Source organism: Muscardinus avellanarius (assembly GCF_963383645.1).
Source record: "Muscardinus avellanarius genome assembly, chromosome: 10".
Classification (NCBI taxonomy): Eukaryota; Metazoa; Chordata; class Mammalia; order Rodentia; family Gliridae; genus Muscardinus; species Muscardinus avellanarius.
This window is the reverse complement of record NC_137796.1, coordinates 30,105,396-30,121,985: the sequence shown is the minus strand read 5'-3', so window position 1 is coordinate 30,121,985 and position 16,590 is coordinate 30,105,396. Positions and strand designations below refer to the sequence as shown.

The window sequence follows — 16,590 nt, the reverse complement described above, 5'->3', positions numbered from 1 at the left end:
GTCTCTCCTGTTGTTTTTCCACTTAGTTCAACATTTTCTCAGCAGTGTAAGTAAAATACTTACTTGATGTGATCCTCAGTCCAATTATAGCAGAACATTCTTAGATGAAACCTGGACACCTTTAATCTCAGGTTTCAGGCATTTATACCCACAAAGTTGACTAAGATCTACCCTGGCTGAATGGTGCATCATGTATATTCTCCACATTCTTCGATGCTTTCCAAGAAATCTACTTTAACATCCTGGCATTTAAGGATATAATTTATTGACTGCTTAAGAAACGTGTCCTATTATCTTATTTTACTTTAACTGATACAAGAAACATACTAGTTCTACATATTAATAGAGTACCATGTACTGTCTGATAAATATTCACACTGTATATTATGCATTGAATATAGACTGTCCCTATAAATGGCTCATGTTTTGGCAATGTGAAAATGTTCAGAGGTGAAGTAATTGAATCAGGGTTTTAATCTCATCAGTGGGTAAATCCATAGAAGGATAACTATTTCAGTAGATATACTGGATGGTAACTATGGGAGGAGTAATTAGAGTGTGGTTTGAGAAAATAGGACACTAGAGGTGTGAGGTGTGATCATGGGGACTATATCTCTTCCCGAGTCCAGAACTCAGGCTAGAAACCCAGAACCAATCCCTGCTCCATCTGCCACAGTGAAACTCAGTGCTGGGCGAAGCCCCATGACTCCTACATCCAGGCACAAACAAGTCAATTTAAGAAGACTGGAAGAAATGCCCAAACTTTTATAGCCCAAATGGTGCTGCATGCTCACAAGCACTAAGAGCTTTCAAGAAATTATGACCACACCTAGATAAGGTGCCATAAATTGAATAGGCAGTAATTACATGGGAAAATTCTCAGAAAACTTATTAAGAAAACTCAATGAACTTGATATAAAACAGACATATTTCAGTATTGTAACAGAGAACTTTAACTAAGAGAAAGAAACCATGAAAACTTCAACCAGAAGTTTTTGAACTAAGATATTCAGCTAAATTAAACATGCTACAGAAGTATCAATAGCAAAATAGGTCAGACAAAAGAGAGAACTAATGAACTCAATGGCAGGCTCTTTGAAAATATATCATTGCAAGCCAAGTGTGGTGGCCCACGCTTGTAATCCAGCATTTAGAGGCAGAGACCAGAGGATCGAGATTCACGTTCAACCTCAGTTACTTAGTGAGGCCCTTCACAGCTCAGTGAGACCCTGTTTCAAAATATAAAGAATAAAAAATAGATCTGGGGTGTAGCTCAGAGGTAGAATGCCCCTGGGTTTCATACCCATTACTGCAAAAAAAAAAAAGGAAAAGAAAATATACCATTGAAAGAGAAAAAGAATAAAAAAAAAAAACACCAAGGAATGAAGACAACTTATTGATACTGTGGGAAAATATTAAAACAGTAAGTTTTGTGCTTATTAAGGTCAAGAAGAACTTGAGATTTCCAAAGTGGTAGAATTCTTATTAAAAAATAATAACAGAGAATGGAAATGGTGTGTAAATAACTCACCTTCCTCCCCTCTTCAGAACTTATATTAATGCTTCATTTGTACATTAAATGTCATAGTCACAAATATATATGCACATGTATTTGTTGTTGTTTTTTCCCCTCTGGTTTCACCCCATCCCCTCTCCCATAGATCTTAGTAAAATTTGTAGGATACTTTCATATGTATATATCATTATTAGAACTACTTTCTTCATCAGTTCTCCTTTTTCTCCTCTTCACCTTGCACCTATAATTCTTTTCTACTCTTCTACTGGTCTTTCTTCTCTTTCTTCATTTATCTAAAGTCCCTTTTGACTTCTTTTTTTTTTGTGTGTGTGTGTGGTACTGGGAGTGGAACCCAGGGACCTTCTACCTCCAGGCTATACTCCCAGACCTATTTTATATTTTATTTGGAAACAGGGTCTCACTAAGTTGCTGAGAGCCTCACTAAGTAGCTGAGGCTGGCTTCGAACCTGTGCGATCCTCCTGTCTCAGCCTCCCAAGTGCGGGGATTACAAGTGTGCACCACTATGCCCAGCTGACTTCTATTTTCTCTCTCTAGCTTCCATATATGAGAGAAAGTATAAGACAAAGTATGTGACTTGGCATAATATTCTCTAGTTTCATGTATTTTCCTGCAAATGGCATTATTTGCTTCTTTATGACTGAATAAAATGTTTAAAGCAGCACAATTCACAATAGTCCACAGATGAATGGATAATGAAAATGCCGTATAAACACCCACTGGACCAATTTTCAAAAACCAATTCTTCTCCCATCACTTTCTTAGTCTTGAGCCCCAGGCATCCACAGTGTTGACTGACTGCATAATAAGCCCTTTACCAGCTCCTTTCCCTCTCTACCTCACATTCTTCCTCCCACCTCTGTGTTATGCTCTCCAAGTCAACCACTTGCACTTGAATCCTTGTATCAGTTCACTTTCTGGAGAAACCTGAAGAAAGTCAGAGGATTCTTACCCCCTCACCACATGATCCACATACACTGTTGGGATTGGATGGTGACCCCTAATATTCAAATGTTTGGTTCTAACTCAATGACTGAAGAGGATGACTGCATTTGAGAATGAGGCCTTTAGAAAAGAAATTATACAGCTGAGTATGGTGGCACATGCCTGTAATTTCAGCACTTGGGAGGCTGAGACAAAAGGATCACAGGTTTGAAGAGAGTCTTTAGCACTTAATGAGATCCTATTTTAAGATGAGAAAAATCAAAAGAACTTGGAGGGTGAGCTCAGAGGTAGAATGTCCCTTTTTTCAATTTCCAGTACAAAAAAGACAAAAAGAGATGCATTTTTCCAAATCTGACTGAAAAGGATATTTGAGTTGCTGTTTGTTTTTGAGTAACAAGACCCCAAGCCCGGCTTGGTGGCTCACACTTGTAATCCCAGCATTCTGGAGGCTGAGACATGAGGAGCTTGCTTTGTGGACAAACTCAGCACTTAGTGAGTCTAATCCACATGGTCAGACTTAGATATAGCAGAAAGCCCACTTCCTTAGTACCATTATTTGTATTCATCAGCATTATTGTATCCATAATCTATAAGATTGACCATGTAATTTAGAGGAAAGAATATTTATTTTCTTACAGTTCAGGGACTACAGATATCAGGTCATGGTGACAGTGGAGAAGGAGATAGAATATGGACTGAGCTCACATCATGGAGGCCAAAAGCAAGAGGGAGCAGTGGGAGAAAGAACCATTTATATAATCTCCAAGGCCCATTTAAATAACCCATGGTCATACCTCCAGATTCTACCTCCTCCAGCCACACTCTATCTGCCTACCAAGTACTACCTAGGTAAATTCATTGCAATGGATTTATCTCCTTCTGGGATTACAACCCCATAATTCAATTATATCAGCTCAAACATTAATAAAAGAGCTCTTTAGGGGATATTTTATATTTAACGATAACACCTTAAAGCTCTATATTTGGCTTTCTCTTAAGAAGACATTTGGACATATAGAGGGGGACCAGGGATACCTGTGCACAGATAGCTCTCCATGTGAAGAGGTAAGAAGAGCACAGCTTTCTGCAAGGCAAACAAGAAAATCTCAGTGCAAACCTGCCCTGATGAGTGAGACCTTGATCTTGGACTCCAGCCTCCAGAACTAAGAAAAACACATTAGAAAAAAACAGGTCTGTCATATGTTGCCATGGCAGCAAATGTAGTAATTTCACAATCCCAAACCACACTGTGGCTAGCAACCACTTCTCACATCCCACCTGCCAGTCATGTTACAAGGCAAAATACCTTCACTTTATGCACAGTTGCATAGTCAGATAATTAGCCCATGAGGAGGAGGGCAGGGATGAAGTGTTAAAAAGAACAAAAGGAGGAGGGAGGTACCTAGAGAGATGTGCTTTGTTTATCAAAGGTCACCTGGTCACCCAGGTTAGACCAATATGTACCTAAGAAGGACAGAGCAACCAGCAGCCATACAACACCACACAGCACAGTTGTCTCTAAGAAGTTCGTGGCCTTTTCCCAAGTCCAAAGATTTTGACTGAAATAAAAGCCGAAAGTTGCTCAATTAAAAAAGTGATGCCCCTACCACTAATTCCAGCCTGTATGACAGACTGGTGAATGGGCACGCCCTAATAAAAGATCATCATCTCTATCCACATGTGATCATCTGCATAGTCATTCTAATATGATAAGGCTGTTTCCAAATTACTTAGCAACACAACACACACACACAAACACACACACACACACACACACACACACAGAAACACAGAAACACATACACACACACCTGTTAACCATGCTGCCTTTTGTTCTAGCCAGCTACCTTTAGCAACTTGGCACATAGAACTGCCTCTGTCTGTGAAAATTGTAGAGTGGGTTCTTAGCAAAACATGAATAGGACTGATTTATTTTTCTGATTCACTGTTTTATCACTTACCTGCTTGGGAATATCACATTGTACAAACAAAGGCAGCCACTCCTATATTTCGCTGCACCTAGCTACAGCCTCTGATGCTCATTACTGGCTATTGATGATTCTGCAGAAATGAGGGGTGGAGCTGAAATCCACCAAGCCTTACAGATCTCATGTTCACTTAACAAGACTAATATCCCTGTGCCAATTTAGCTACTGGGGACACATCCATCTCTTTGTTTTTAAGTGGCAGTTGACTGGTGCTACTTCTGTTTCCTTGGGACTCCTTAAGATTTCCCATATGGAAGTATCTGATCTAGAGAGTAAAGTCCTAAGAACAAGCCTGAAGCACTAAGAATATGGGCAAAACATGGGAAAGAAAGTATCTTTGAGAGCTCCAAATTAATCCCTCAAACCATCACAATCTATTAATTTACTCAACAGATACATTGAGTGTGCCTATTAGAAAGGCATTGAACAAAAGCAAGCCCATGTCCCACTGGGCTTCACTCAGCTTCATCTGTTCATCACGGGATTAATCAGGTGTAGACCTTGGTGGAGAACTCAGTGCTGGGAGAGTATAAGTCTAGAATCTAGAAGGTTTGAAGGAGTGCATCTCATACATGTATTCTTGATAACAAGAACTATCACAAAAGACTGTTCCAGAACCACAACATTGTATGGAAAGAACACTGCAAAAAGGACACCAGGTTGGCATCTGTCTGACCAGCCTTGGATGTGTGCCATCCTTGACACTGACACAGGAAATCTCTGCTCCTAATCCTTGCAGCCAAAGACTATTGTTGGAAAAGAATTTATGTAACCCTCCTTGTTTTTTTTAATTGGTGCATTATATTCATACATCATATTGCGGTAATAAACTTGTGTGTACAGACATGCACACATCACTCATTTAACCCCTACCCAATTCCCACCCCATTCCCTCCCCATCCCTCCTTCCCTTGCTTGGCTTAGTGGTTGACTTATATATGTTTAAGTACATTGTGTGTTTTAGAAATTTTCCTCTTCCCCCCTCCTTTCTCCTCCTTTAGGTTGCCTTGTTTGCTCCTCCATAGGATTTGCTTTTTCATCTAGACTTCCTCCTATGACCCAATTCTCCCTAACTCTCACATATTAGGGAAGGCATCTGATTTCTTATTTTTTGTGACTGACTAATCCCACTTAGCATAATGTCCTCAAGTTCCATCAATTTCCCTGAAAATGAGGTAATTGAGGGTTTTTTTTATGGCTGAGTAAAATTCCATTTTGTACACATCCCACAGTTTTGTAATCCATTCATCTGTTGATGGACATCTTGGCTGGTTCCATAGTTTGGCTATGGTGAATTGTGCTGCTATGAACATAGATACACATGCATTAGTTTGGTAGTTTGGTTTCCTATCTTTTAGGTAGATACCCAGAAGTGATATTGCTGGATCAAATGGTAGATTTGTTCCCATTTTTCTGAGGATTCTCCATACTGTTTTCCAAAGTGGTTGCACTAATTTGCAGTCCCACCAACAATGTCTTAGAGTTACCACTTCTCCACATCCTCGCCAGCATTTGTTGTTCTTTGTGTTTTGAATGATTGCCATTCTAGTTGGAGTTAGATGAAATCTCAGGGTAGTTTTGATTTGCATCTCTCTGATTGCCAGTGATGTTGAGCATTTTTTCATGCATTTATTGGCTATTTGAATTTCTTATTTTGTGAAGTTCACTTGCCCATTTTGTTATTGGATGCTTTGTTTTCTTAGTGTTGAGTTTTTTGAGTTCTCTGTATATTCTAGATATTAGTCCTCTATCGGAGGGGTAGGTGGCAAAAATCTTCTCCTATTCTGTTGGCTCTTGATTGAGGTTCTTGACAGTTTCCTTTGCTTGTTTTGTTTTTAATGTTTTCTTTTATCAGCAATAGAATGCACTGTGTTTTCCATGCCAGGCTGGTTCTCCATTGAACTGCTCCCTGATTATTCCCAAGTAAATGTCATTGCTTACAAGTCTCTGTGTTTTTTAATTTAGAGTTAACACCATATCAGCATACCCCTTTTTAAATTATTACTAATTTTTATAAAAATGGATTTGGTTTTTTTACTCTCATACCCTCATTCACAATGAAATTTCCTTCTAAGTGTGAAAGGCCTGTATGAATTGCAGTAAGTTAAGGTTAAGCATGGTTAAATTTAAAATGTCTTAATGTATTTTCTTTCTTTATTTATTATTTTTTTTTTGGTGGTACTGGAGGTGGAACCCAGAGGCTTTCTATCTCTGGGCTATACTCCCAGACCTTTTTTATATTTTATTTGGAAACAGGATCTCACTAAGTTGCTGAGAGCCTCACTAAGTAGCTGAGGCTGGCTTCGAACCTGTGCGATCCTCCTGTTTCAGCCTCCCAAGCGTGGGGATTACAAGTGTGCGCCACCACGCCCGGCATCTTAATGTATTTTAATTAAAATAATAGTAAAACTAAAAGTAAATAAGAAAGCATAAATATTAACAAATCTGGTCGACAGAAATAACACATCTATATTTCAAGTGTATACCTGAAAGTAAGTCTCTTGGAGTGGAAAAAGAACTGCTGATAGTTGAGGTCACTTGGTAATGCAAATATAGTGGCAATCTTGATCAGCACCATGTGTTCTAGATAGGAGACAAAGCACTGGCTTTGTCAAGGATCAGCACCATTGTAGTCATGTCCTTCATCTTCAGGGAATGCCTTCCTGTTGATGGTCAGATCACTGGACAGAAATTGGATTGCATCTGCACCTTCCAAAACTCAGAACACCCTGGGCTATACCCAGGCCTAAAAATGAATGAGTCAAAGTATCTAAGAGAGATTTTGGCATGTAGCTGTGCTCCAGACAGGATAGCTGTATTCCTCATGGTAATAACTGGTGCTCCTGAGGGGCACAAACTTCTGGCACTCAGGCCGTCTCTACTGGGACTGCAAAGTGAGAATGTAGGAGTGAAAATACGGTTTACTAGAGTAGAAAACAGGCCCAGAATTTCAGTGGCTTCTTTGTGCATATATAAAGAACCTGAGCATCTTCAGGTCAACAGTGAGGCTGTTCCTCACATGGTCATCCATGGATCATGGTATTGGCACATATTTGGTAAATAGAGGTTTTGCAGGCCACCCAGTCTCTGCAGCAAATACTCAAAACTGATGCTGCCATTAACGTAGCCATAGATAGTGACACAGACATAAGTACCTGGGCATGGCTGGGCTTCAGCAAAACCTCATATTTATAAACAGATACTTGGACAGAGTTGACCCTTGGAATAGAATTTGCCAAACCGACTCTAAGGAACCCATGGTTACTTTGTCATCTTTAACTTACTGGAATTTTCAGTTTTCTGCATGTGCTCTGTCCTCTTCCTAGGACCATAAAGCATCCCTTAGACAGTGAAACATAAGGATTGGTAGATAAACCTTCTAAACTTTGAAGGAACTCAGGTATTTTTTATACTACTTGCTTGTCCACAAATGCGACTGACCTCAGTCTCCCTTTCTGGTCTCTCTTTTCCTCTCCTCTTTCACTATTTTCTGAAATCACCTTCTCAAAAAGCAACAGCACTCTAATCTTGCCTCAGAGGCTCAACATGGGGGAACCAAAACTAATACATCATGATGGACCTCTGTTGTTCCCTTATTAGTCTTCTTGGTGCGTTGACCTCTTTGTTATTCTATAATATTCATTTTTTCCCTCTTAATATTCATTCATGTGATAATAATATAGCTACCTAGATTTCCTTTGAGTGTCTGTGTGGTGTATGTTTTTACTTTTACATCCTTACATGGGAGGTATATTTTTACTCAAAGTTTGCTTTTGAAGCCAAGAATGATGATTCTACTAACCCCACCAAAGATATGTGAAAGTTATGTTAAATGCATTCTAGAAGGCTTTGGGGTCAGGGCAGGGCAGGACTCAGCCTCTACAAGGCCTTACACAAGAAGCAAAAGACACTGGATGGGAGGTTTTACGTGGCTGAGGATTCAAGATTTGGCAAGCTTAATGAGACAGCTTTTCAGCAGCTAAGAATTCACCAAATCACCGCAAGCAGAGGAATCATTCTAACGTGGTTTCGTTTTCTACAACTCTCAGATTTGAATTTATCTCCAGTCAAGGCAAAGACACTGATTTTTTTCTCCAAAAGAACATTTACTTTCCAAACTTATCCCTCAAGTACACAATTCCCACTCCCAGGCCTCTGCCCGCACCACCTCACATTCTCTAGCCTCCACAATAGGATGCACACAGTGCACCTCTCTTGGTGGCTCCATTCTCCAGAGGCTGCTGAGCCTCCCATTCACAGCTCAATGTGCTCTCTCTGGGGAGGCTTCTCTGCTGCCTCCTTGGCCTTCAGCTCAGTCCAGAAAGCCACTTCCTTGTCTTTCAGCTTCTGGGCTGCCTGGGTGGTGGCACCAATCTGCAGGTAGCCTTCCTTCTGGTCATACTGTGGCCAATGGGGTAGCCCCTGACCATTGGGATTCCTGAAAACAGAAATAAAAGTTTCCAAAGATGCTTGAAATTCTCACATTTCACTGACATTATCAGGAATCCCCTGGATTTTCCAATACAAAAGGCACATAGACCTCTTGAAAGTGTGTCTTTACATCTCACATGACAGGCTATAGGTTTAGTGTCAGAGTACTATTTATACAGGGTCTTGGTTTTGATCATTTCCAACAGGTATGCCCCTCACACCCTGCCAAGAGCCCTGTTTTCCCTGTGCCACAATTCTTACCCATTTCGAGCAAAGTTGGCCCAGAATCTCATCACCATCTTGCTGAGGTTGGTCTCCTCTTCTGAGGCTCCCTCTGTGGGGAAGAAAGAAAAAATCTCTGTTACTCCAAGTGAGGTTTAGAACTAGCAGCAGCAGCAGTGCCTGTGAGCTTTGGAGAGATGCAATCTTAGCCCTTACTCTATACCTCCTGGTCACATCTGGTTTGTAAGAAGATCCTGTTTCCTGGTGTGCATGCTCAGCTTGGGAGTGGCTGACCCAGGCCCAGCAACATGCCTGCAGTCCATTCATATGGCTGGCTGTCTTTACTACATGTCCCCCGCCCTCCTTGCAAACTCAATGTCCTCCTAATGCCACACTCTCCTTCACAGTTTTGCTAGCTGTAAAGTGTTTTCTCAATCTCCTATCCACATCTAGCTTTTAAGAGAGTCAGAAGAAATATCAGAACTGTCAAAGTCCTATAGAATCACCCACCTGGGAGATGCCTGTAGGCACAGGTGTCATGAACAACCATGAGTTGGATCACAGCTCATATGAAAATACTGATAGTCAACTATTGAAGAAATTTGTGCAAGGTTTTCTTTACATATCCTATTAAATATCTTGTTGATAAAATATATGGTGTTTAGATAGACAGACAGATGGATGCACATCACACAGGTTTAGCACCAGTTCTAACCTCACCCTGGGTCAAATTCTGATATGCTCTTCTGAGTGGGAAATAAAGCAGTGACATTCTTGCCCCAGGACACAGCTCTGCAGGTTTTCCCTCAATTTTCTTTTGATGCCACCAATCAGAATTCTGAATGTGACTATGGCTAGGGGTACAAGAACATACATTCTCCTTCATGTATGTTACAGCAGGAGAAAGACTTGGGACTGCCCCATGAATTTCAGCCCTGTCATATATATTTTTTAAAATAAGTTCTCACTAAGTTGCTGAGAGCTCATTAAGTTCCAAGGCTGGCTTGAATCTGCAATCCTCTATTCATAGCCAGCCATATACTGGAATTACAAGTGTGCACGACCACACCTGAGTTAAATCCTGTTATCTTAGGCCGGGCATGGTGGCGCACTCTTGTAATCACTGTGCTTGGGAGGCGGAGACAGGAGGATCGCGCAGGTTCCATGCCAGCCTTGCTGGCTTAATAGACCCTGTTTCCAAATAAATAAAAAATATACTAATGCATGTTTATCTATGTTCATAGCTGCACAATTCACCATAGCCAAACTATGGAACCAGCCAAGATGTCCATCAACAGATGAATGGATTACAAAACTGTGGGATATGTACACAATGGAATTTTACTCAGCCATCAAAAAAAACTCAATTACATCATTTTCAGGGAAATGGATGGAACTGGAGGACATTATGCTAAGTGAGATTAGTCAGGCACAAAAAATAAGAAATCAGATGCTTTCCCTAATATGTGAGAGTTAGGGAGAAAAGAGGAGCAAACAAGACAACCTAAAGGAGGAGAAATGAGGGGGGAAGAGGAAAATCTCTAAAACTCACAATGTACTTAAACATATCGAAGTCAATCACTAAGCCAAGCAAGGGAGGGAGGGACGGGGAGGGAATGGGGTGGGATTTGGGTAGGGGTTAAATCAGCGATGATTACATGTTTGTACACACAAGTTTTTTACCCCAATAAGTTGTATGAATATAATGCACCAATAAAAAAAATTAAAAAAAATATAAAATAAGTCTGGGAGTGTAGCCCAGAGGTTGAAGGGCTTCCAGAACTCCAGTACCACCAAAAAATAATTAATTAAATCCTGTTAAGTCAGAAAGTAAAGATTAAGATAGAAGGAGAAACTTGCTCAAGGCCACCAAACTAGCACTGGAAGCTAGACCTCCTACCCCAAGCTCATAGCAGGCAAGAGTCATTACCTTTTAAAAATGGAGCACCAAATACTGAGAAGAGCTCATCTCCATGATCTGCTATTACTGTCTTGGGTTTCATGTCTGATGAGAAGCTTGGGCGATACTGATATTCATACATGTATGTAGGAGCTCCAGCATCTGAGAAGACATGAATTTATGCACAGTTGATGTTACCAGACACATACCTTGGTGGTATCCAGATCTCCAACTGTTTGGAATAGTAATGATTATGTTAACAGAAGCACAATTTCAGGGAAGTCCAGTGACTTGGTTAAGGATGCATAGCTGGTTGAGGTGGTGTTGGGATTTCAGCCCGATGTTAACTGAAGGACAGAGTGAATGAATAAAATGCACTAAAGAAATGCACTAGACGTGTTTTGTTGAAAACACACTCATGGTCATTCATTTCAAGGATGTCTCCAATGTAATAGGTGTCTTCTATTCAGCTCAGTTTTGAGCATTTCCAGTATTATTCCCACCTATTTAGAGAAGAGTTAAGCAAATACAAGTTGCTTGTCTAAACATGAGGATAATCAAATACAAACACACACATATATGCATATATATGCATATATCTATGTGCATATATAATATATATAATATATATCTGTTGTTCAAAATTTTAAACATATTCTCTATTTTCTTCTCAAAAATTTTATTGTGATTAAAGGAATTTTCTAAATCACAGTGCTTTGGGGCAAAAAGTTTTCTGAAAGTTTCTAGAGGCACCGTGCTACCTAAAATAGGTTTTTTCATTAATAAAAGTTAATTCTTTTTAAATTTATTTCTAAAATGTTTGAGGTGAAGAGGCAAGGTTAGACCTTCTCTTCAGCAAGTTCTGTTTGACTTTGAAGAAGATATTTAATAAGTGGATTTGTTTATTAAATGGATCTGCTTATTAAAAGAAGAATGATTGCTTCTTCCAAGTAGAACTTCTAAATGAAAGACAACTAACAAAGTGGTATTAAAATCCTTATCTATCAATAATTACTTTAAAATAGTGGACGAAATTCTGTAATAAAGGATTGAAGAGATTAAAACAATTAAAAAACAAGAACTAAATATGTGCATTACCTGTAAGAGACTTACCTTACCTTTAAACATACACATAGACAGAAAATGAAGGGATGGAAACAGATATTATCCAAAAATGGAAATCACTAGATATTACTTGTAACAATATTTGTGTAAGACAATAGGTTGTAAGTCAAAACTTTGAAAGGAGAAAAATATATTATATATTATGTATTGGTAAGGGTGTCGATTCATCAAGAAGATATAATGTTTATGAATATATATGCATGAAACATAAGAACACCTAAGTATGTAAAAGAAATTATAAAGAATGTAAAAAGATATATATATTAAAATATAAAAATAAAAGGAGACTTTAGTACCCCATCTTCAACAATAGACATAATTCAGTCAGAAAAATAACAGAAAATATTGAACTTTAATAACTGGGTTAAATGAACCTAACAAAAATATACACACTATATTCCATCAATGCCAAAAGAATACATATTCTTCTCAAGCACACAGAGACCATTCTACATAATAGATCATATGTCATCCACAAAATCAGCTTCATATAATTTGAGAAGACTGAAAATATATCAAGTATCTCTTCTGGAAGCTGGAACCATGTCAGTGAGATAGAAGAACACTTCCTGCAACTGGGCAAGAAAGAAGATTCAGGGTAACAAAGGAGAAACTATACTCCTAGGAGAGAAGGAGAGGAAGAACTCTGGGAAACAATAAGGAGGCAATTGGAAACCTAGCATGGGCAGTTGGAAAGGCAACCCAGAGGAAAACACAGGCAATTTGAAATTTAGCCCTGGCTCTCCTACTAGGTATGGGGAAATCAACACTGCAAGCTCGTCAGCCAGAAAATACAAACAATGATGATAAAAGCATTCTAGCAGTTCTAAGTGCAGGAGAAATCAGCATTCTTACAAGCTTTAAATTCAACTCTGAGGAATTTGTCTGAAAGTGACTCCTCTGCAAAACAAGCTCACTTTAGAGAAGATAGTCATTACATCCTTCAAGTAACACTCGGAGCACTCTAACCAGGGGACATCTGTAGAATGGACCTATTTGTAGATATGCTTCTCTGGAAGTCAGAAAACCCAATACCATAACAATTCAGGGTCGTCATGCATACTCTGTCACATTGACCAACTATTTGTGAACTATAACTGGGCAAGGAGGTTCATATCTGAAACTACAAAAAATATAAATCATCTAGGCAATCATGGTGGCCCATTACTTGAGAGTCTGACACAGAAAGGTAGAAGGTTTTCAGTCAGTCATAGCAATTTAGTAAGACCCTCAGCAACCTACTAAAATCCTGATTCAAAATAAAAAATAATAAAAGGGGGTGATGTGGAATTCAGAGGTAGAATGCCTGTGATTTTGATCCCTAGTACCCTCCCCCAAAACAAGAATAAAGAGAAGAAGAAGAAGAAGAAGAAGAAGAAGAAGAAGAAGAAGAAGAAGAAGAAGAAGAGGAGGAGGAGGAGGAGGAGGAGGAGGAGGAGGAGGAGGAGGAGGAGGAGGAGGAGAAGAAGAAGGATGAGGACCAGGAGAAGGAGGAGGAGAAAGAGGAGGTGGAAGAGGATGGGAGAAGGAGAGGGAGGGGGAGGGAAGAAGATTTCTTCAAAAATCAAAAAAGAGAAAATATTTAAAAATTCTTTTTATGAGGCCAGCATTACACTGAGACTAAAATAAGATGAAGAGATGGAGGTATTACAAGAAAATAAAATCACAGGCCAATTTCTGACAAGAACATAGATTTAATTATATTTAGCAATAATCTGAGGACATCCGGGAAGATGGCGACCAAGAAAAGCAACATCATATTAAATGGGGAAAAACATCAAGAATTCCCCCTAAAAACAGGAACAAGAGAAGGATTTCCATTATCACCACTTCCCTTCAATATAGTACTAGAGACTCTAGCCAGAGCAATAAGGCAAGAAAAGGAAATCAAAGGAGTACAAATAGGAAAAGAAGAACTCAAACTTTCACTATTTGCAGATGACATGATGCTATATTAAGAAAACCCAACAAACTCAACCAAAAGGCTTATATAATTGATCAACAAATTCAGCAAAGTGTCTGGATACAAAATCAATGTTAAAAAATCAGAAGCTTTCCTGTACACCAACCATAAATTCACTGAAAAAGAAATTCAGAATACACTTCCACTCAGGATCTCACACAAAAAAATAAAATAAAATACTTAGGAATAAACTTAACCAAGGAGGTAAAAGATCTCTACAAAGAAAATTATAAAACATTGAAAAAAGAAATCGAAGAAGATCTTAGAAGATGGAAAGATCTTCCATGATCACGGATTGGCAGAATAAATATCATTAAAATGGCCATCCTTCCAAAATTGATCTACAGATTCAACACAAGGCTCATTAAACTTCCAAGATCATTCCTCACAGACATAGAAAAATCAGTCCTTAAATTTATTTGGAATAAGAAAAAGCCCAGAATAGCCAAGGTAGTTCTCAGCAACAAAACCCATGCAGTAGGAATCACAATACCTGAATTTAAACTGTACTACAAAGCCACTGTAATAAAAATATCATGGTACTGGTACAAAAACAGATACATAGACCAATGAAGCAGAATAGAAGACCCAGAAACAAGTCCACACACTTTCAGCCAATTGATTTTTGACAAAGGGGCCAAAAACATACAATGGAAAAAAGATTGCCTGTTCAACAAATGGTGTTGGCAAAACTGGTTAACCATATGAAGAAAATTGGAAATTAATCCCACTTTCTCACCCTGCACAAGAGTCAACTCAAGATAAATCAATGACTTGGAAATTAAACCAGAGACCTTGAAGCTCCTTGAAGAGGGGATAGGTCCAACACTGCAATACATAGGCACAGATAAACACTTTCTCAACAAGACCCCAAAGGCACAGCAAATTAAAAGGTGAATCAATATGTGGGGTTGCATGAAACTGAAGAGCTTCTGTTAAGCAAAGGAAACTGTCAAGAACCTCAACTGAGAGCCAACAGAATGGGAGAAGATTTTTGCCACCTACCCCTCCGATAGAGGACTAATATCTAGAATATACAGAGAACTCAAAAAACTCAACACTAAGAAAACAAAACATCCAATAACAAAATGGGCAAGTGAACTAAATAGACACTTCACAAAAGAAGAAATTCCAATGGCCAATAAATGCATGAAAAAATGCTCAACATCTTTGGCAATTAGAGAGATGCAAATCAAAACTACCCTGAGATTTCACCTAACTCCAACTAGAATGGCAATCATTCAAAACACAAAGAACAACAAATGCTGGCAAGGATGTGGAGAATTGGGAACTCTAAAACATTGTTGGTGGGATTGCAAACTAGTACAACCACTTTGGAAAACAGTATGGAGAATCCTCAGAAGAATGGGAGCAAATCTACTATTTGATCCAGCAATACCACTTCTGGGTATCTACCCAAAAGAAAGGAAATCAAACTACCATACTAATGCATGTGTATCTATGTTCATAGCTGCACAATTAACCATAGCCAAGCTATGGAACCAGCCAAGATGTCCATCAACAGATGAGTGGATTACAAAACTGTGGGATGTTTACACAATGGAATTTTACTTAGCCATTAAAAAAAAAAACCTCAATTACATCATTTTCAGGGAAATGGATAGAACTTGAGGACATTATACTGAGTGAGATTAGTCAGTCACAAAAAATAAGAAATCAGATCCTTTCCCTAATATGTGAAAGCTAAGGAGAAATGGGTCACAGGAGGAACTCTGTATGAAAAAGGAAATCCTCTAGAGGAGTAAACAAGACAACCTAAATGAGGAGATGGGAGGGGGGGAAAAAGGAAATTCTCTAAAACACACAATGTACTTAAACATATCAAAACCAACCACTAAGCCAAGCAAGGAAAGGAGGGATGGGGAGGGAATGGGGTGGGAAGTGGGTAGGGGTTAAATCAGCGATGTGTACATGTATTTCCACACAAGTTTTTATCCCAATATGATGTATGAAAATAAAGCACCAATAAAAAATTAAAAACAAAAAGAATGTGAATAAATTTAGTCAAAAGTCACAGAGCAAAAAAAAAAAAAAAAAAGAAAAGAAAAATTCTAACAAACTGAATTGAACAATACATTAAAATGACAACCCACCATGATCAAATAGAATTTATCTCTAGGATGCAAATGTGGTTCACCAAATACAGATTAATAATTAATACATTACATTAAAGAATGAAGGAAAAACACAATTATCTCATTAGATGCATAAAAGCTATTACAAAATCAATATCTTTCATGATAAAAAATAGTTCACCAAATCATGGATAAAAGGAATGTGCCTCAACACAATAAAGGCCACATATGAGAAAGTTTCATATTGCATTACACTCAGTGGTAAAAGTCTTTCCCATAAGCCTTGGAACAGGGTAAGATGTCTACTTTTACCACTTCTAATCCACCTGGAATTGAAATTTCTTGACAAAGCAATTAGGTAAAAGAGAGAAAGAAAGGTGCCTAT

At 38.7% G+C, this 16,590-nt stretch overlaps 1 protein-coding gene across 2 annotated transcripts in view; it reads right to left on the bottom strand.

Annotated features, from left to right (window-relative positions):
* Positions 1-8,722: 8,722 nt before the first annotated feature.
* LOC308269221 (liver carboxylesterase 1) overlaps positions 8,723-16,590 on the bottom strand; it is a gene marked incomplete at both ends in the record, with an annotated part of 36,171 nt that continues 28,303 nt past the window's right edge. For both annotated transcript variants that reach the window (XM_080704475.1, XM_080704476.1), the window contains 3 exons: positions 8,723-8,906; positions 9,161-9,233; positions 11,052-11,183. In XM_080704475.1, the coding sequence (XP_080560601.1) occupies positions 8,723-8,906; positions 9,161-9,233; positions 11,052-11,183 (389 nt within the window). The remainder of the gene's footprint in view (positions 8,907-9,160; positions 9,234-11,051; positions 11,184-16,590) is intronic.